Raw genomic sequence first — 21220 nt, 5'->3', positions numbered from 1 at the left:
ACTGAATCCTGGAGTTTCCCAGGAATTGTCAACAAAATTATCTCTGTTTTCCTGGAATACTGCAGCAGGAATCAGAGGATTTTTTGTACCAGCAGTGGAAGAAGTACTCTGAACTTTTACTCAAGTAAAAGAGGTAATATCGCAGTGAAGAAATACTCCATTACAAATGCATTCACATTTCTACTCAAGTAAAAGCAAAAAATGATCAAAATATACTCAAAGTTTAAGTAAATGTACTGAAAGTACTGGTTCTAGTTAAAGCAGAAAGGCCCTCTTCAGAATATATTAATATATTAGTGCATCAGGGCTGATTATTCTGGCTAATATTGCAATTGTGATATTAGAAGGAATGCTACATCATTACATCATTATTCTTATTTTTATTTTAAACATATCATCATGGTGTGATTTTTGCAGGGATCTGTACCAAACAAAGATTTTCTGAAGTCTGAAAAAAATATGACAGGACGTTTCTGCAGCACCATCAGACAGCAGCCTCTCTCACCCAGCACATCTGGCTCAGACAGCCCCAGATGTTTTTATCAGCACAGTCGGTCACATGACAGCTCGTAAAACCAGCTCAGTTTGTCAGTGTTTAAATCCACAAAACGAAATAATGTTGAATGTAGACAGTGACAGAATGAGCTGATATATAACCACTCGACTGGAGCAACATGTGACCACATTCAGCTCAGACACGGACGTTAACCTGCAAACAGAGCAGCTGCTGCTGCTGTTAGCACTGCTAACGTTAGCCTCACTGTGTAGCAGGCTGCAGCTAACGTTACCCTCACTGTGTAGCAGGCTGCAGCTAACGTTACCCTCACTGTGTAGCAGGCTGCAGCTAACGTTAGCCTCACTGTGTAGCAGGCTGCAGCTAACGTTAGCCTCACTGTGTAGCAGGCTGCAGCTAATGTTAGCTCCAGGTGAACGATGTTGCTAAGCCTCACATTCTGTGATCCTGTTCAGTGAGTTGTTGAGTCATTGCACAACACAAAGTGTCACATACTTCAGCTGCATTTAAAATATGATTGAATGATTGTAGACTGTGATTATTATTATTTATTATTTATTATTATTATTTGAGAACAGTTTCAAATGACTCGTAATACACAGGACTGTTTTGAACAGTGTTTAACATGATCAGTTTTTGATCATGATCTGAGTGTTTTGTTATTGTTGGACTAGTCAACTAGTCTAAATTAATATTTGTGTTTAGTTGACACGGAGTTTAGTCGCCAGGAACGTCCCGACCTTCAACAGTCTCGACTGGCGACGCCCCTCCTGTCAGAGGCGCACCGCCCACAGCTGGAACTGTTTACACATCACATTATACATGTAACATACAGACAGCTGCTGCTGCTGAGGACCAATCAGCTCTCTGAATCACTCCTCTGCTGCTTCAAACTTCTTCTTCTTTTGTTTTTAATATCACGATAAATATCATATCATGGACTTTTATCTAAATCTGCAAAGTAATTAAAACTGTCAATATAAATGTAGGGGAGTAAAAACACATGAAAATAACATGAAATGGAAATATTCAAGTAAAGCACAAGTACCTCAAAAGTACAGTACTTGAGTAAATGTACTCAGTTACTTTCCATCCAGACAAAGCAGGTCAGACTTCATTCAGTAGAAATGTTATTTACATTCACAGGTAACACACCTGAACACCTGCCTGTCTCAACACGCCTCCACCTGATCGTGTGTGTGTGTGTGTGTGTGTGTGTGTGTGTGTGTGTGTGTGTGTGTGTGTGTGTGTGTGTGTGTTATGTAAGACCTTCAGCAGGTTTGTTCCTCTTTTATGAAACTGTCATGAAACTTATCGGCTTTCTGTTTTACCTGCAAGGCAGCTGTTTATACACACACACACACACACACACACACACACACACACACACACACACACACACACACAGAGTGATAATATTATGGGGTGGGAGACAGATGTTGTCCATAGCAACTGCTGGCTGATTGTTGGTGTTTTTCCAGAGCTTTATAAAACCCTCTGCATACGACTGCAGGAGGAACATGTTGGTGTCACTGTGTGTGTGTGTGTGTGTGTGTGTGTGTGTGTGTGTGTGTGTGTGTGTAGCTTTTCAGTAAGTTTTTACTTACACAATAATGATAATCACAGGATCTGATAATATGTGAGGATGTGACAGTTGTAGTTGGAGTTGAACTCTAATAAAACAATAAAACAGTACAAGAGATTGAAATCAAGCAGCTCAGAGAGTCAAATTTATTTATCTCTAATAAACTATGAGCTCTGAAGTGAGCGAGTTAATCAAACTGTCTACTAGAGCTCAGTAATATATTGATATTATATCTATTATATCAGGACGTCAAATACTGATGTTCTGAGTCCCTAAAACGTCCTGAGCAGCAAAATAATGAGAGAAAATGAAAAGCAGAGGTGTATAAAGTACTTGAAAAAAATAACTAAGTAAAAGTATAAGTACCATAACTGAAAATGACTTTGGTAAAAGTTAAAGTCACCTAAAAAAATATTACTTGAGTAAAAGTCTTAAAGTACCTCACATTAAATGTACTTAAGTATCAAAAGTATCTTGTGAAAAAATATACTCAAGTATCAAAAGTACAAGTACAAGTACTTTATAGTACACATGAAAGGAAAAAAAACAACCCAAAATTATTCTCTCCTTGTTTTTTATGTCACTTTTTCAGGTGAATGAAATGTGGTATAGAATACCATTCAACAAATAAACGTCTTTAACATAAGAACCACTTTTTGGGGGAATCCTCATGAGCTGAGGAACAGTAACACCACACAAACAAACTCTCTGGTTCAAGTGGAGAAGTTGAACTTATCAACAACTATATTTTATCTATTGTTTAAAGCTAAAACATGGACACTGAGCTTGGACATCAAATTGCTGTACAACAAATACAATTTAAAAAACAAACAAAAAGCTATTTTATTGAACAGCATGCCATTTTACAGTTCCTATGAACAGACACATTTTCAATAGCCTATTGCTTAACTTCAAGTTACAGATTTTGTATGATTTATTTGTGTATTTTTCAAAAAAGTGAAGCACTTGATATTAAAAATGTATCATGCGGGAGGAAAACTGCCTCGTTCGAGTTAAGATGCTAACCCTGTTTATTGACACTCCTGCAGAACACTCGTGTGTGTGTGTGTGTGTGTGTGTGTGTGTGTGTTGCTAGCGTTAGCACATAGCGTTAGCAACTTGCTACTAGCTCGCAACCATGCTAGCACGTCGTTACGTTAGCAACTTGCCCGTAATGTTGGCTAAAACTTTTAAATCCCTCCTGCCACATGAAATAACATTGCTTACTTAATGCACTTACTTCGATGTGTTCCTTTATTTCGTGGCACTTTGGAAGGCATAAGATGCACTTCATTCGGTAGGAATTTCCCTCCATCCCGAGGTACCTGAACATACTTTCCACGTGAGACCAGGGGTGACCGTCACCGTCGGCTTCTGTTGAACGCTGTGCGCCGTCTTCTGCGTCTCCCTCATTCACATGCTCTGCGGCCGCCATGTTTGTAGTGATCTCTCTGCCGCCCCCGCGCGCATTCCGCATTTATAGCGCGAGAGTACCGCAGCCCACATGGTTCTTCTCGTCCTCTCGGAATCTCATGCAGAGATTATTTTAATTTGTAACGAGTAACGAGGTGGCAAATGTCAAAGTAACGAAGTAAAAGTATCTTTTTAAACTTTTAAATGTAGTGAAGTAAAAAGTAAAAGTCCTGATAAAAAAACAACTCAAGTAAAGTACAAATTCTCAAAAAAAAAAATACTTAAGTAGTGTAACGAAGTACATCTACTTCATTACTATACACCTCTGATGAAAAGACAGTCAGAGAGCTGCAGAGGTTCTGCAGATACAGCAAACTGACAATGAGTCATGTGTGATGATAGAAAAGGATTATGGGTATATGAGTCTATGGGTTGCTTTCTAGGAAACTGTGGAATAAATCGATATACCGTATCATGATAAAGACTGTTCTCTCTCTTCTATCATTTGTCTTTATCAATCAAATCATCAAATCCTCATTACTGATGATTATTTAGCAAAAAATCTTATTGGGTTCATATTTTATAAAATCACAAATAGTCATCCCTACAATAAAACTGCAGTATAAACAAAAATAATAATTTGGTCTAAAATATTGTGATATTTTCTCCTGTATCAAACTCATTTTATCACCTTGTCTTCAGTTACCTTCATGATCAATAATTATCAATATATGAAACTATTGTGATTTTCACCCATATCAATAAATCAATATCATATGACATACTGTGTTCTGCTTATTGTTAAAATCTCTGACTCCAACTTGGGTCAATTATCACATTTTATTTTTTAGCACCAAAGTTTCTCTCTGCTGCTCTACAGTACTTCATATTATATTATTTTGTTTTATTTTATTATAATGATGTTTTCTCACATATTTTTCCTTTTTCAAAAAATTGCAGTTTGGCTCTGGATCTGTGATTTGGATCATATTTTGATTAATTCTGCAGCCCTAATCCAAACTTTATGAAACTAAAGGCGGGTGTGTGGCATGTACACACACGTACTAATTATTTTTTAAATCCTCACCGTTTGGCCGACACACCCTCACACACACACACACACGCACACACACACACACACACACACACACACAGAATTTAATTGGCCAACATTTCAAATCAAACCGTCTCAACAGTGCATCATAGACAAACAGCAGTGCTTTAATCCCGCACGTCCACGAGCTCCTTATGCACTAAACATGTTTTGGACACATTTTTTCAATTAACAAGATTGTGACAGGATTCATTTTCAACATTTTCTGACACTTTATGAACCACACAGTTAATTGATTACTGGAAAAATTATTGCCAGATTGATCCCTAGTTGAAAAATACCGGTAGATGAGCGCTCCACCTGTTTTCACATGTTCTCACCTATTTTTCAATTGACAAGATTGTGAATGTGAATATTTTCTTCTTTTCTTCACTCCTCTCCTCAGATTAACTGATAGAGAAAATAACTGTTGCAGGAAAGACTTTGAAAAACAGGAGCACATGTGGACCTACGTCCATACGCTCCAGATGTTTGGACCTGTTTTTAAACTTTATTTTTAAATCTTTCAACAGACAAGATTGTGACCACATCAGTTAATCAACATTAATTATTTTTCCTTTAGTGTCAAAACTCTCATTCCTCTAACCAACAGTTTCTTGTCTCGCCAACTTGAAGAGCTCAGGCGTCCACATATTAGTTGCTAATTTGATTTTTTCTCTAGGCTAATGGATTTTGTATTTCCAGATTTATTCATGTTAATAAATGTGTGTGTGTGTGTGTGTGTGTGTGCGTGGGAAAATTGTGCATGTACAAGTGTGTGTGACGCTCTGACTCGAGCAGGTAAAACCAGACAGGTGAGAATCTATCGTCAGTGAACAGAAGTGACGTCAAACAAATGCTGAGCATTAAATTCATAAAACAGACTGGATGTGAGGCAGACTGTATGACTGTGTGTGTGTGTGTGTGTGTGTGTGTGTGTGTGTGTGTGTGTGTGTGTGTGTGTGTGTGTTGTGGGTGTGACGCAGACACACACACAGGAGCTAAAATAAAAGCTGGATGTGGGTCACACTGACTGAAGGGGATCAACAGGCTCAGGCTCTGCAGTAATTAAATATGAAGCACGGTGTAATTTTCAGGCTGTGGAGACAAAAACACATCAGATCAGGACGACGTGGACTCAGACTCTCCGTTTGTCTTCCTGTCTGATGGAGACGCGGAGACGCAGCGTCTCTCTGCTCCTCTTACTCACATATCTGACACCTCTTTACTTCTGTTAATTGACTCGTTGACTTACACGTAGCATTACAGCTAAGGCTAGCTTGGCTAATAACATGAGAACTGGTTCCTCTGATTTTAAGCGAATGAAAAGCCTGTAAAAGCATCACGCTAATGCTAACGTCTCCCTAAAGACTTATGTGTCCACCACAGGTCCAAACTACTGAATCTGGAACTTTACAGTAATTTTTGTACAATTTTCTGCTCCTTTTTACCAAGTTTATACATTTAATGGGTTCATCTGTTAGCAGCTTGAATTAGCACAGCTAATGTTGTGTTAGCTTTAGCTGACAGTGAACCAGCTGGTAACTAAACAAAGTTAATGTTACGTTATCTTAGTTAACTTACCAGTAGTTTAAGACTGCCAATGTTATATTAGCTTTGTGTTCTGTTTGCTAATGTTAATACTAGCTTAACACTACTAATGATATGTTAGCCCTGTTCGCACGGCTAACGTAATGATAGCTTCATGCCCGTCAGATACTGTTATGGTGTTATGGTCAGACGTTGGAGCTGGGAATGATGTCACACCTGAGTTGACGTGTTCTAGTACAACGAGTCGCAAGAAAACACGTGTTTGCGCTCGATAACGACACGTGATGCTGCAGTTTATGGATACAAACGGCCATCTTGGTGAGGTTCCTCTGAAATTGGAAATTCCGACTTCCAAGTTGAAATGGAACACACCACTGGACCACTGGTGTTTATGTTGCATTCATGGAGTGTCAGAAAAAGTTATTCTGACTTTGTGATCTTATTTTAGCCTCGTGGTCACAGCAGAAACACAGAATTAAAGGCTAAATACGTGGTTTTCATTGTGTTACCAACCTGAAAAAGTTTGTTATCAAGTGAGAGCAGCTCCTTTTTAATTAAGCCTGTCCACATACTTTTGGCCATACAGTCATATAATCACCCTTTTTAAGCTTTGGAAAACTGTAATTAGTGAATTTACCATTGGAACATTTGTAGTCCTGAAAGTTGTAGTCCATTAACAGCAGCAGGACGTCTGCCATGAGGGGTTAAAGTGAAAAACTGTCAAATAAACTCTGTTAATCTTGATTTAGTGACCGGTACAAACAGAAAAACTAATCTGCAGTTTGAACGAACACTGAACTGTTTGTGTGACACTAAGACACAAACACTGAGCTAATCACAGACCTTTGGACTGCAGCAGCACAAACAGGAAGGACAAGAAATAAACTCTGGTTTTTATTGTTTCTGTGACAGAGGCAGAAATAATCAGCTGCACAGAGACACAGAGAGAGAGAAATAAAAAAAAGCTCTTTAAAGAACTGCCTCCAGGCCACCGTAGGTAACGTTTGTTGGAGAAGAGATTCAGGCTCTTTGTGGAGGGATTTTTTTTTTTTTTTTTTTTTGAGCGAACATGAAGCCTGAAGCAGCTGAAAACCCGTCAGAAACAAACACACCTGAGTAAAACACTGAGAAATCTGAGAAAACTCAAACTTACAGGTGACATACTGCAACAGATTTTTGAGTTTTGAAAAGTTTTACCTAATTGAGATCATTTAGATCTTAAATCTTTGAGTTTAAGAAAACTAAAAAAGTTGTGCTTAAAAAAAATCTTTGAGTAACAATCTTGTCAGTTGAAAAACAGACCAGAACAGGTGAGAACAGATCAGAACAGGTGAGAACAGATCAGAACAGGTGAGAACAGGTGAGAACAGATCAGAACAGGTGAGAACAGAGGAGAATTTTTTTAGAACTTTTTTAAATTAAAAAATGAATTAAAACAATGAACTGATTAATTGATCCTGTCACAATCTGGTCAACATGCGGAGCATTCAGAGAGACATGTGCTGCCATTCCCGCGTTCAGACCTGATTTCTTATTGATCAATCTGTTGATTGATAATGGTGTACTAATGGCTGGAGGACAGCCCTAAACTTTAACTTTAGAACAAAATATATGTAAATATTAAACCTGAAATATGAAGTGTTCACAGAATTCTGCTTAAAAAGCTCATGAATAAAATAAATCTGCTTTAAGAAGTTTTCCTAAATTAACAATATTATATAATAATATAATAATATTGGTTGATCTGAGATAATATACAACTTATTTTATTTCTTCATTTAAAAACTGAACTATTAATAATTATGAAAGTGATGTAATTAAACTTTCAAGCACTTTTCAAACTTGGAAACCTCTGCCTTTCAGGGATTTCTCTGAATTTTGGCAGAAATAAATGTGAAATGATGCAGCAGCCATGTTGAATATTTCCATCAGCTCGACGATGCAGCCATAAAAAAACATGAGTCATATTTCTGAATAATTCACGGAGCTTCACTGAGGAGCTGCAGCAGCAGCAGCACGAGACAAACAGAGAATCTGCAGGTCTGAGAGGTGAAGTTTCCTCCGGTCAGAGTCTGAACGCCGTTCGTTTCCTTCTGACAGGAAGGACGGGACGCTTCAGATCCATAATTTATCAGCTTTGACTCAGTCTGTGAAAAACTGGACAGTTTGGTCTCTGCAGCACCGTGACGACAGCAGCCTGCACGTTCTGCTGCAGGAGCGCAGACTTCACTTCATCATTTAGTTTTTATTTTTCACTGATTATCAGCTCGTTAAAGATCGATCGATTGATTGAGACCCAGGCTTTCCTCTTGTTAAAACCCGACTGGTCTGTCCAGTTCAGTCTCCAGAGCCGCTGACCTGAGGACCAATCAGCTGCAGCGTCTCTGAAAGTGACGACGCTTCACGTGTTTCCGAGGAGACGAGTCCACGACGGTTTCAGACCGAAAACGACAGATGTGCATCGCTGCCTCACAACAAAGTTTTTAGACACACATTTTGCCATTATAACAATACTGCAGAAGGCTGTAATCTGATTACTTGCGCAGCTCTGATTCAGGAGGAGTCGGTGTCAGTTTGAGCTGCTCAGATTCATTCTGGTCATAAAAACTGTGAAAACAAAACTCATCACTTCACTGTGCCGAGGCTCCTCAGAGACAAACTGAATATTAACAGAGACGTGTTGCATAACACTAATGTGCAGTGTCCAAAACCACACACACACACACACACACACACACACACACACACACACACACACACACACACACAATGAGCTGATGATAATGCCTCCTTTGTGAGAGTTTAACAAGAAGGAAGTGCTGGATTATTCATGACTGTGACAAGTGCAGATAAAAGTGACCGTGGGACGTCTTCATTACTTCATAAATGTGTTTGTGTGTTTCAGGATTTCTTCCAGAATATTAGAAAAACACTGAAACGTTGAATCTAAACATGAGGAGAAGTTTTGTCTCCGTCTGTTCGTCTGCAGTCGTTTGTTCTTCACGTCTCTGCAGGACGACGGAGCTGAAAATAAACTTGAAACACTTCATCGATCACACAACAGTTACACAACGGAGAGTCAAACCTGAGATACTGTGATGGACACACACACACACACACACACAATCAAACACCGTGTCACAAGATGATATTTTTATCTCAGAGAAGAACTGTTCCTTTAATGACAGGAGTTAGATGAAGTCATTCTGTGAAACAGTTTCAGTTTGTTAAATAAAGTTTGACCCTCTGATCTTCTTCCTGTCTGCTCAGGTTAAACTACAGGATGCTGCTCAGCATCATCATCATCACTGTACAGACACGAGAACATCTCAATCACGTTCTGAATAAAGGATTTAGATTTTGCATCATAATGTTGGAACCACTCTGGGAAAACTGACCACGAGCTGAGAAGTTCACCAGAGAGGTTTGAACTGAAAACTAACAGTGACGGAAGCAGAGCGCAGCTGACGCGCCGTCAGACGCTTCACCAGAGCGCACCGCGGTGCGCAGCTCTCAACAAACTCAACAGAATCCTTTTGCATCATCATCAGCTTCATTCAGACTTTACAGAAACTAAATAAAACTCAACAAACCATTTTTAATGCTTGTATCTGGGTTCTTAACCACGTCCAGGTTCATCTGTCTACTGTCCCAACAACCACCGTCCAAACAAAACCTTAAATCTCGTTGTGAAGCAGCAGCTGATTTTATAAACCAATCAACATCACCTGTTGAACTGATCACTGAATCATTATATTTCTGATCATTATATTTATTTCATTATTTCAGAAGCTGCTGTGATACTGAACTCTTTTTACTCCACTATTTGTCTCACAGCTTTAGTTATTAGTTACTTTTTTAGATTACAATTACTCAAAATGTTCCTGTCAAGTGTATCATCAGTGCAAATTTTTCAATTTTTTATTTTTTTACTTTATGATTTAGAAATATTCATTTTTCAATTTTGGGTATTTTTAGAAATATATAATTTTATTTCTCATTAAAATTTTTCTGTTAGAATAATAATAAAAAAAATAAATAAAAACTTTTAAAAAACTTTTTCTTTTTCCTACATTGTTTTATAAAGGTTGGAAGAATTTAAACAGTATACATATGCACATAAATCATGTATTTATATATTTAAAACGTGAGCACCAAAGGTTTTTTTTACTTTATGAAATAATAATATAATAGTTTAATTTGGGTGTTTTTTACAATTATTGCTTCAAAACACACTATAGATTCAAATGCATGTGATGTGTTTATATAACATTTAATCAAGAATTTTTTACAATTTCATAAATATTTAGATTAATATTATCAAACGTTCATGTTTCTAAAAATATTAAATTGAATATTTTACCATTTTAAAATGTTCTTTGTTTTTTTTTTCACTTGAGCTTCTGGAAAAATACAAGACCAAATGAAACGTGGACACAAACACACAAACACACCCTGCAGCTTCTAACAGGCAGCAATCACTGCTGCTCACTCACACACACACATACACACACACACACACACACACACACACACACACACACACACACACACACACACACACACACACACACACAATGGCATGCAGGCAAACATTCCTGCAGGAACACATACGTACACGCATGCATGCACACACCCACTTCAGCTGTAATAAGCAGGCTGCGTTTCTGAAAGAGGACGGCAGCGATTATGTAACCACACACACACATACACACACACACACACATACACACACACACACACACACAGTCTGTATGATGTGAACTATAAACTGAATCTCCTCCTGCAGCAGAAAACAGCCTGGATCTGAACTCGTTCCTGCTCTGGAGAATGACGGACAGTTTGGACGACATTTTCTCGCAGAAGCCATCAAGGTTTTTTTTGTTTTGTTTTTTTAGTGGACTTGAGCCGAGTACCGAATCCCAAAATGTCAAATTCAATTAGTTCCCTTCACTTCTCCTGCAGCAGCTGCCCTTTCTTTAGAAGACAGGAGTGTTCGCACGCGACACGTCTGCAGCCCCAAACATGAAATCTGCTGCAAAAACACACGACTAAAATGAAAGCACAGCTCGGTCACGTACAGCTTAGATATTAAAATATCAGAGTGCAGTTCTGGAGGAGGACATTTAATCTTTCAGCAGCTCTGGAATTAAGTCATTTTTAAGGCAAGGCCACTTTGGCCATTGACAAATACAAAATTGTATGTTGTGCACAAAGGTTAAAGCAAACGGTGCAATAACAATAAATGATAATTACATTGTATGAAGCTGATATTATCTGATAATCTGATCAGCCAAACAGTAATCAATACAAACACACATTATCAGCCTGTAAACCATTCACCAACCTTGTCAGGCTTTAGCAGTTACAGAGTGTTTCTGCAGTCGTGACAAAAAATATACGAACAGTGTTCAGGGAAAATATTACACCAAACTCCCTTTAAAAAATCTGACATTTTAACAATTTCCTTACATGTCTGCAAAAATGAAAAACTTTAGAAACACAAGATAAAAGGTTCCACATGTCAACAGTCGTATTGTCAATTCAGCATCAATATAATCCAGACAGAGAGAAAGAGTAAGAGAGCGCACCTGAAAAATCCTGATTCTCTCACGTCTTTGACTTATTCTACAGATATAGACGTTGAAACTGTAGAGAGAGGTGTCATGTTGCAGGTATGAAGTAGATATGAATACTAATAGATCATTTTCACATGTCTATTTTTACAGTGAAGTGTGCGCTTCACACAGAGGGTGAGATACTGCAGCTGTGCAGCGGCTGTGACCTGCCAATATGGACGCCGACATCCATGCGCTGCACGTGTCCCATGTCAGTTCAAAACAGGTCAGGAAAAACTGGCACCAAATAACGATTATTTCCATATTTTGTTGACTGATCGATTAGTTGTTTGGTCCATAAAATGCCAAAAAAAAAAGAAAAGTGGTGCATTTGGAGCGACATCCCCGTGTTTGGACCTGTTCAAGCCTTTCTTGTTCTAGTTCTTTTCATTATAGAGCAATCTGATGATCAATAATGATCAAAAGCTGAAAAATAGGTCCAAACATGTGGAGCGTCCGTATGCGCCACATGTTCAGACCTATTTTTCAACCTTTGACCCAATTCTTTCTTGTAACAATTATCTTTCAATTATTCTGTCAATCATTTTCTCCATTCATCAATTAGTTCTTTGATCGATAAAATGTTCATGAAAATTCAAAATATCAAATATATTATCGGCTGTATACGACGACCACCATCAGTCTCTCCAGGAAGTTGCAATACCACGATTGCAACAATTCATAGAAATTCAACCAACTTTGTAATTTTGTCCAAACTTTGCAACTTTTCTGTAAATTTGACCAATCACTGTTGCTTCCCGGGAGTCCATCTGTGCAAACATCACACACACACACGTCTCAGTGAACCAACTCAATGCACTTATATTTTTTATATTATAACACGTCATTGTTACTGACATTTGTCAACACTCTGTGCACTGTAACTTTATCATTTTTTTGCCCCCAGGTTCACTTCTTCATCTACAACTGAAGCATATACTGTTCGAGTTTTTGTAATCCTGAGCCTCTTTGGTGAAGTGACTTAGAACACTCTGTTTATTCTCCCTGGAACAAGTTGTGTTTGATTTTAATGAATTACACACACAAAAACTACCTTTTTTGCAAGTTTGCAATGTCACTGCAAAAGCTGCAAAAAAACTGCAGCATGCAGTGCAGTTTTTTAGAAAAGCTGCTGTGAATTCAGGTATTTCAGGCTGCAATAATCCCAAAACAGCCTGCGACATCCTGGAGGGACTGAACTGAACTACTAACCCTGCATTAATGTGATATGACTGCTATCATTGTTGTACAGTTTGGCTCAGTAGCACAGTCCTGTTTCTAGACTGATACATTATTTGTCATCTAGGGCTGCACAATAGAGTAAAAAAGTCATATCACGATTATTTTGACCGAACCTGTGATCACAATATGTGATACAATTAATGGGAATGATCATTTTTGCATTACAGTTTTCTTTTTTACTGAAAAAAAAAACTATGAAAATGGTGATGATGTGACATTTATTGAGATCTGAACTGTTTTCTTTCATCTGAGGAACAAAAGATTCAGGTCTGCTGTTTTATCACACATTTTTTTCTTTTTCAAAAACTTGCAGTTTGGTTCAGATTCAATCTGTGATTTGGAAATGTCACCAGGTCATAATGAAATCATTCAGTGCTCGCTGATACCTGACAAGGCTGCACAATTAATCAGAAACATCTCACTGTGATCTCATTTCTAAATGATGACGACTGACTGCTGTCAGTCCTGAAAACTGACCGCTGCACAGAACAGAATCATCACTGTGAGTCTTTACTGCAGATCTGTGACTCGTTACCGACAGTCTATAATCAATCAAAGACTGTAAAATGAGTTCAGCTTCTCTCTCTCTACACCAAACTAAACAACTGTTGCAGTGACCTCGTTAACTGTGGATTCACAGTAAAACAGGGAGACCAAGCAGGGCTAGCTGGTTAGCTTAACTACAGCAGGCTAATAACTGACATCACAGCGGTCCAATAAACACACTGAACATCGACACGACAGAGAAACATCATGAAATACACAGAGAATCATGATCCTGCAGCATTTACTCATGAACAAACTGTACATTTACTGCCACTGGACAACTTCACTGCTAAACTTTAGTCCTTCTGCTCAGCCTCTCTCTCTCTCTCTCTCTCTCTCTCTCTCTCTCTTTCTCTCTCTCTCTCTCTCTCTCTCTCTCTCTCTCCCTCCCCCTCCCTCCCTCCCTCCCTCTCTCTCTCTCTCTCTCTCTCTCTCTCTTTCTCTCTCTCTCTCTCTCTCTCTCTCTCTCTCCACACACACACACACACACTGCAGTGCTTCTCCCACAATCATGCGTTCATGGAAAAACAGATGAGGAATAACCTTTTTTTTTAAGAAAATTGTCTAAATTCTCTGATTTCAGCTTCTTAAATGTGAATATTTTCTGGTTTCTGTACTCCTCTCTGACAGGAAGCTGAATATCTTTGGATTCCAGAAAAAACTTTTTCTGACAACTAATCAGTGAATCAAGAAAATAACTGATGATTAATCAAAACGATTATTTCTGCCTTGAAGTCACGTGACCTCCTCTGACGGCCACGTTGGATCATGTGACACAACAAGAAAGCTTCCTGTCCTACCTGTACAGTGTCCGTGTCGTTTTCCCGCCACGCTGTCCAGCACGTAGAGGGTGAGGTTGTCGGGTGTGTCGGGAGGAAGGGGCGTCCCTCCCCCTCCCCCTCCTCCTCCTCCTCCTCCCCCTCCTCCTCCTCCTCCTCCTCCTCCTCCTCCTCCTCCCCCGCTGCTGCTGGTCTCTGTGATCAGGCTGGCCTCTGAGCTCTGCTCGTCACTGGACAGAGACGGACTGCGGACATCTCCTCCTCCAGAACCAGAACCAGAGCCGGACCCGTTGGCGCTGCTGGGCACCGTGACCAGACCGGTCCCCGTGGCCGAGGGCCAGGAGGGGGGGTCCTCGCTGTCGGGGCTGTGAGGGGAGGTCAAAAGGAGCAGATTTAAGTTTGTTCACGCTACTGACTGTTTTTATCTGACGGTTCATCAACAGGAAGTTCACCTGTAAGGATTCTGATGACTGTTTAAAGGTACAAGAAAATTTCTATGTTGTTGATTTTGGAGCCCCCTGTGGACAAAAGTGGTATCGTTTCCACCAGGGATGATAACTGATGATCGATTAATCAACAATTTGTTTGATCAAGTAAAACTGAATCTCTTAATTTAATAAACACAACTGAGATTATTTTTATGAGCGTGCTCCACATGTTATCTAATATTCCAGTTATTCACATGTCTTTGTTAAATACTTCATTCTGATTGATTAATCACAGCATCCTAAGGTCTGTAGATCATTGCTATGAGAAATAGATGGTTGCTATGGATGCAGTGCAGATCATAAAGTCTGGAGGAGCAATAAAATCATTTTTAAATCTACAAAATCATTTTAAAATCAATATTCTGTGTCAAATTGTTGTTTTTTGTGTATAAGCAGATTAACGTACAGTGAGCGGGTCATTATTGTATAATAATCCCCTCCAGGCTTTGCATCGGGGTGTCTGGGGTTATTTCACGATAACGACCTGCTCTCTGTACGTTATCTCTGACATATTTTCAGGTGTGATGTCACTTCATGCTGTGACATATTTAACACAGGTGTATTTTTTTTTCAACGTGCAATAATCAGGTGTATTATCATCATTTTATGTTCAATATGAATATTCTCTCCATACAGTCATGCAAATTTAACTGCTGAGTCTCGTTATATTGTATATAATGTTCCTATATTTATTTTCATATTCCCTGTTTAAACTGTTCATATTTTTTACATGTCCTCTTGCTATATTTTTTATTTTTAAATTCTATATTTTTTATTGATGCTTCTTTATAGTTTTGCTCCACTTTCCTGCTGCAGCACAGTAAATTTCCCTGTTGTGTCACTAATAAAGGAAACTCTTATCTTCAGAGAAAATAGGACGTAATACTCTGAAAGATTAGAATAAAGCATTTGTTCAATCTAAAAAACTTTGTTTTAATCACTTTAACGGTCAGTGTAACTTTTAATAATCACACCACTGTAACTCTTCTGTACGCAGCTTCTTGTTGATGATTCACTTCTTGTTCTGTGGTGCCTTATGGGAAATGTAGTATTCATACTAATGCTGCGTTCCAGACAATGTTAGAATTTCCCATATTCCAATCTCAAAGTGCTCCAACATTCTGTATGACCACATCTAAAATACTGATACTGATATAATATTGATATATTGTCCAGTTCTGTGTGTGACGGTGACAAACTGACGTTTCTTTGGCGACTGTTCACACAGTTAAAGCCTCAGCTGTGCAGCCTGCGTGCAAAAACAACACAGAGGACGAAAAACGACACACAAATATCATGGCTGACTTATTTAATCATCAGTTAATCTGCAGAACAGGATTCACTGGATGATATGATGTTATTATTTTAGGTTTCCACGGTGCCGCCGCTGATCTGTGACATCAGACGGCTGCTGTTCACAAGTAGGAACTGTGACTTTATAGACTTTATGACATTATAGAGACGAACTGATCCACTTTTTTCAGCTCTGATGCAATTACAATTCCTCAATCTGGATATTTGCTGACATCAGTTGCTTTGCAGCAACAGTGAGAGGAGGGGGAACTTGTTCTGGTGGAACATCTGCGTGTCAGGAGGTGAGTTCTGGTATTAAAATGACTACATCACTGCAAAAGAAAAGCTAACAGCTGTTAGCTTGTTTAGCTTCGTACCGTTAGCGTCCCAGGCGCGAATTTGCCATTTTCAGTGTGCAGGTTGCAGCTCAGACGTTGTTTTTGTTTCCCGGGAACTTTGGACACGTAGATAGAGAAAGAAGTAAGCGACCAATAGCAGGACTGATACCAGCAGTGTGCATCCGATGAGTCAGACTACGATTCTCCAAGCGCAGAATTCAATCTGAATTCCAATTTTAAGGCCACGATTTGATTTGATTTAAACATATATTTACAGATATCTTAAGATTGTTAGTTTTATGTACTTTACATTTTCAAATTTCTTCGGTAACGGTCAGTAAGTGACGCCGTGTCGTCTTTTAAATGTTTTTTTTTTTTTTCTATTTGGCACCAGATGCCTCAAGAAAGCCGGGGTGGAAAGAAAAGAAAATCCTGAGAGAACTGTGATTCTGTCTTTAGTTTGACTTCACTCTTTATGATCAACTTAATATTTTTAAATTATTAATTAATTGTAATTTTAAGAGTAAAATATCTCCAAACTAAGGACGTGTTGTTGAGTTTTCCAAATGTTTCTCGCTCAGTTGCTTCATGGTTCAAAATCCACCTGGATGTTAAACTCAGAGGAATATGTGCTGCAACATTTTGGGCTTAAAACTGAATTATGATGTATTTATAGTTCTTTAAAAACATCAGACAACTGAATCTGGACGAGCACCAGATCCTGGATCAGTCCTGATTCTAACAGACATGGACTACTATAAACGACTGGGGGAGTCTTTGAGACCTGATGCAGACCGGAGCTGCACTGAGCCGAGGACCTGAGCTAAAACTGGTAAATCTGGACCACAGAGCTGGATTACCAGTTGAGCAGAGCCGGCCCCGGGGCCAAAAACCTGCTCCCTGTTCTGGTTCCCCCGTCATCCAGCAGAGGGGCCACGTGTTAAAAACTGTTTCAGATCGTTTTCACAGAACAAAACAAACATTTTTCAATCCATTGTTTCCACAGTTAAAATGTTTCTGACAGCAAAGTGAAATAATTTTAAAAATAAATGACGTCTGTCGAAGTGAAACCTTAAAGTGAAACATTACAGTGAAGCGTTATTGACGTTACGTCTGAGCTGCAGGTCGCTGACAACCATCACTGCTGCACTGCATTGTGGGATATTTATGCTAGTGTAGTATTCAGTAATCCAATCAGCTGTTTGTCTGTACCTGTCTGTACAGTTGGTCTTGTGTAGCTAATGTTAGCAGTTGGTGTGTGTAGCTAATGTTAGCAGGTGGTGTGTGTAGCTAATGTTAGCAGGTGTCTGTGTAGCTAATGTTAGCAGGTGGTGTGTGTAGCTAATGTTAGCAGTTGGTGTGTGTAGCTAATGTTGGTGGTTGGTCTGTGGAGCAAACATTAGCGGTTGGTTTCTGTAGCTAACGTTATCAGTTAGCCTGTAGCTAGCATTAGCAGTCAGCCTGCAGAATATTGTTCTTTATTTTAAAATCATTTTTAAATTGTACCCTGACCCTGCTAATATCCTCATTTTTAATACATGTAGCTGTAATCTGATTACATCCTCTTTTTCTGTAACTGTAATAGATTAGTTACCTTAGTTTGTATCCTCATTACATAATCCTGTTACATGTAATCCATTACCCCCCAGCCCGCTCACCTGAACACCTCCCGAGCCTGGCCGCTCTCCGGTGATGTCTCCCTGAAGAAGGGGACCACCCGGGACAGGCTGGCCCTCCGGCGGGACGCCCCGGTCCCCCCGCTGGCCTTATCCGCCACGCCACCGACAAAGCCCCCGGCCCGGGTCAGCGCCGTGGTCTGCTTCTTCAGGAACTTCTCCAGCGGTTTCATCCCCGCCGGCATGGTGGGACTCTGGGTGGAGGGGGGTTACGCTGGTGGGTGGAGGGGGGCTTTGAAGGATGGTGGTGCTGATGCAGAGACAGAGGTGGGGAGGGGGGCTGGGGGGGCTCCTACATCATCCGGCCCCCGCAGGTCGGACGGGGGTGCGCAGGTGTGAGCAGGTGTGAGCGGAACCCTCCGAGGCTCTGGAAGAACGGACCGGTTTTAACCCATTTGTGGAGGTGGAGGTGGCGGTGGATGAGTGGTGGAGGGGGGCGGTGGAGAGACCGTCTCTCTCGGGTACCACCGCACCGCGATGCGAACCCGCTTTTTACCAGAAAAAACCCTCCGGGAGCCCCGCTCCGTGCGGCCGCCGCGCTCGGCCGCTCCTCCACGGCTGCACCGCCTCCTCCTCCCGCCTCTCGTCTCTCTGCAGCCGCCGCGGAAACACCGAGCGACGCTGGGCAGAAAAAAACCCGAGAATGTGAAGCCCCACACGGCCTGAGCGGCTCCGCAGTCCCCGGTGATGTCTCCGGTGCTCCCGCTGTAAGGTGTCCGGGATGTCTCCGAGACGGACGGCGGATGAATCGACGGTTACCGAATTATTTTCACCTCCGCACACACCTGGAGGAGGAAAAAAAACACCCGCCCGGCCCGGTGCGTTTGGGTGCTGTGGGTTTTCTGAGCCGCGGCGGTGTTGGTGTTTGTCTCCTCTCAGGTCGGTGCTGCAGAGTCGGTCCTCCTCCCTCTCTCCTCCCTCTCTGCTAAATTAGTGGAATGAGAAGTGACTCGTAACATTCACACTCCTCCCTCCCCCCTCCTCTCCTCCCTCCCTCCCCCCTCCGCTCTCATCTGCTGCAGTTGCGCGCTCCCGTGTCGTCGCTGTGCCGGGAGCGCGCAGGCACATTTTTTACTTTCAGTGCTGTAAAATTGATGGAAATGAAAAAATCCCCGACGACAAGCTGCAGGAATATTCATGAGGCCGTTTACACAGTCTGCTCTGAGATCATCGATCACTGTCTGATTATTGACAGAACGTATTGATCTCTTCCAATATCTAGTCCTTTATTCAACAGAACCAACACAGAGTAAAAATACTCCATTAACTGAGCTGTCAAAAGTTACTCCAGTAAAAGTACTCAAGTATTATCAGTAAAATATAAAGGAGTTGATCGAATGCAATAATCAGGCTGATATTAAATCGTCCCCAGTATTATTTATGAGAACTGGGACAAAACTGTATTTATTTATTTATTTATTTATTTATTTACTCTGGAAAATATATTTTAAAGATCAAACTCTGAGCTGTTAGTGATGACACTTTTCATTAAATATCATTTTCTGCAGCTGAGGATTTGGATTTTATCTAAAGCTGCACCTCTTTATCAATTACTAATCGCCAATGATTTTGGTTATCAATTAATCCATTTGGTCATTTTTTTTTTTAGGAGAACAAAAGTCAAAATTCTCTGTTTGAAACACAGATCAACATTTTCTGACATTTTATGAACCAAACAAAAATGACAGAGATGAATTGATTGACTCATGTTTACACTCAAGGACAAAATATATTTAATAATCTTTTTTTTTTCTTTGAATTTGAATATGAGTGGACGGTAAGTGAGACATTTATTAAGATTTATTTTTCATCCGTCATTTGACAGACGTCGTTACACAAACAGGAAGTGGAGGACAGAGGAGGACACAGGTTAGAATCAAACACACGGCTGCTGCCTCCACATGTGGCTTCTGAAAGATGATTCATGATTTCTAACGTCTCATAAACAAACAAATCATTCAGAGAACATTTGACTTTAATATTAATCTGAACTCTGATTAACAAGAACAGACGGAAACAAGAAACACAACCGGAAAATAAATTTAAAAGAAGAAGAAGAAAACTGCAGGTTGACGTCAGAGAAAAACAAATATTTAAACTTCAAATGTTTGATGACATCACCATTATTTTATGATTTATTACTGTAAATATACAGATTTGTCCTTTAACACTGGATCTGCAGGACGACATGAACAAGAAACTGAATGAGGACATGTTTGAGAAGTGAGGACATTTTAAGAATGTGAGACCTTTATGTTAAGTGAGGACAAGTAAAGACATTTTCCAAAAGTGAGGACACTTTTTGGAGCATGAGGACATTTTGCAAAGTGAGGATATTTTATGTAAAGTGAGGACATTTTGGGGGGAATGTGGACATTTTCAAAAAGTTAAGACATTTTGAAAAGTGTGAACATTCACTGTACGGGAAGAAATGTTTGGAAAGTGAAGACATTTTATCAAAGTGAGGACATTTTTGAAAGTGGGACATTTTTTGAAGGTTAGGACATTTTAACCTGAGCTTCAACGTTCTGTCTTAACCTTAAAAAACCAGACTGACAAAGTCTAAAGAAAGTTGTTTTTGTTTTTTTCAGAGGACGTCCTTCTTCCTTCAGTGGACAGGTGAATAGTTGCTGAGTCAGCAGGTGTTACCTGATGAAAGGTGGGACAGTTGATCATGTGACCTCTGATCAATACTGACCTGGACACCATCAGTTTGTTATCAGGTTATTTTTAGAAAAATCAATAACAAGTCACTGAGTCTGAGGACACCAGAGGACGTCAAACACTGTCCTGACGTCTGACGAGAGTCGTCAAGATCAACATGTAAACATCTGCTGATTATTGATCCCTGATAGAGTCACGTGACCTTTTATTGATCTGTGTGTAATGTGATCAGGTCCCGTCACAGTTTCATAACCACAACAATCAGCTGGACAGCAAAGTGTAACACGACACACACACACACACACACACACACACACACACACACACACACACACTCCTCCTGTATGCATGAGCAGCTCCTCCTGCAGCATCAGTTTGACACATGTTCCTGTAAACTGACACCACCTCCATCATCTGACA

The 21220-nt window shown here is 40.0% G+C and overlaps 1 protein-coding gene across 1 annotated transcript in view; it reads right to left on the bottom strand.

Annotated features, from left to right (window-relative positions):
- The window catches only part of rapgefl1 (Rap guanine nucleotide exchange factor (GEF)-like 1), a 42210-nt gene extending 23125 nt beyond the window's left edge, over nt 1-19085 (bottom strand). Inside the window, exons 1-3 of the mRNA XM_084744804.1 lie at nt 18119-19085; nt 14531-14706; nt 14363-14464 (exon numbers count right to left, since the gene is read on the bottom strand). Of these exons, the coding sequence (XP_084600930.1) occupies nt 14363-14464; nt 14531-14706; nt 18119-18321 (481 nt within the window). The 5' untranslated portion in view covers nt 18322-19085. The remainder of the gene's footprint in view (nt 1-14362; nt 14465-14530; nt 14707-18118) is intronic.
- Between the last annotated feature and the right edge of the window lie 2135 nt (nt 19086-21220).

Source organism: Lutjanus erythropterus, chromosome 19 (genome assembly GCF_056507025.1).
Source record: "Lutjanus erythropterus isolate fLutEry1 chromosome 19, fLutEry1.hap2, whole genome shotgun sequence".
In the NCBI taxonomy this organism is placed as follows: Eukaryota; Metazoa; Chordata; class Actinopteri; order Lutjaniformes; family Lutjanidae; genus Lutjanus; species Lutjanus erythropterus.
Note: the sequence above shows the minus strand (reverse complement) of the source record. Positions and strands in the feature narration are given on the sequence as shown.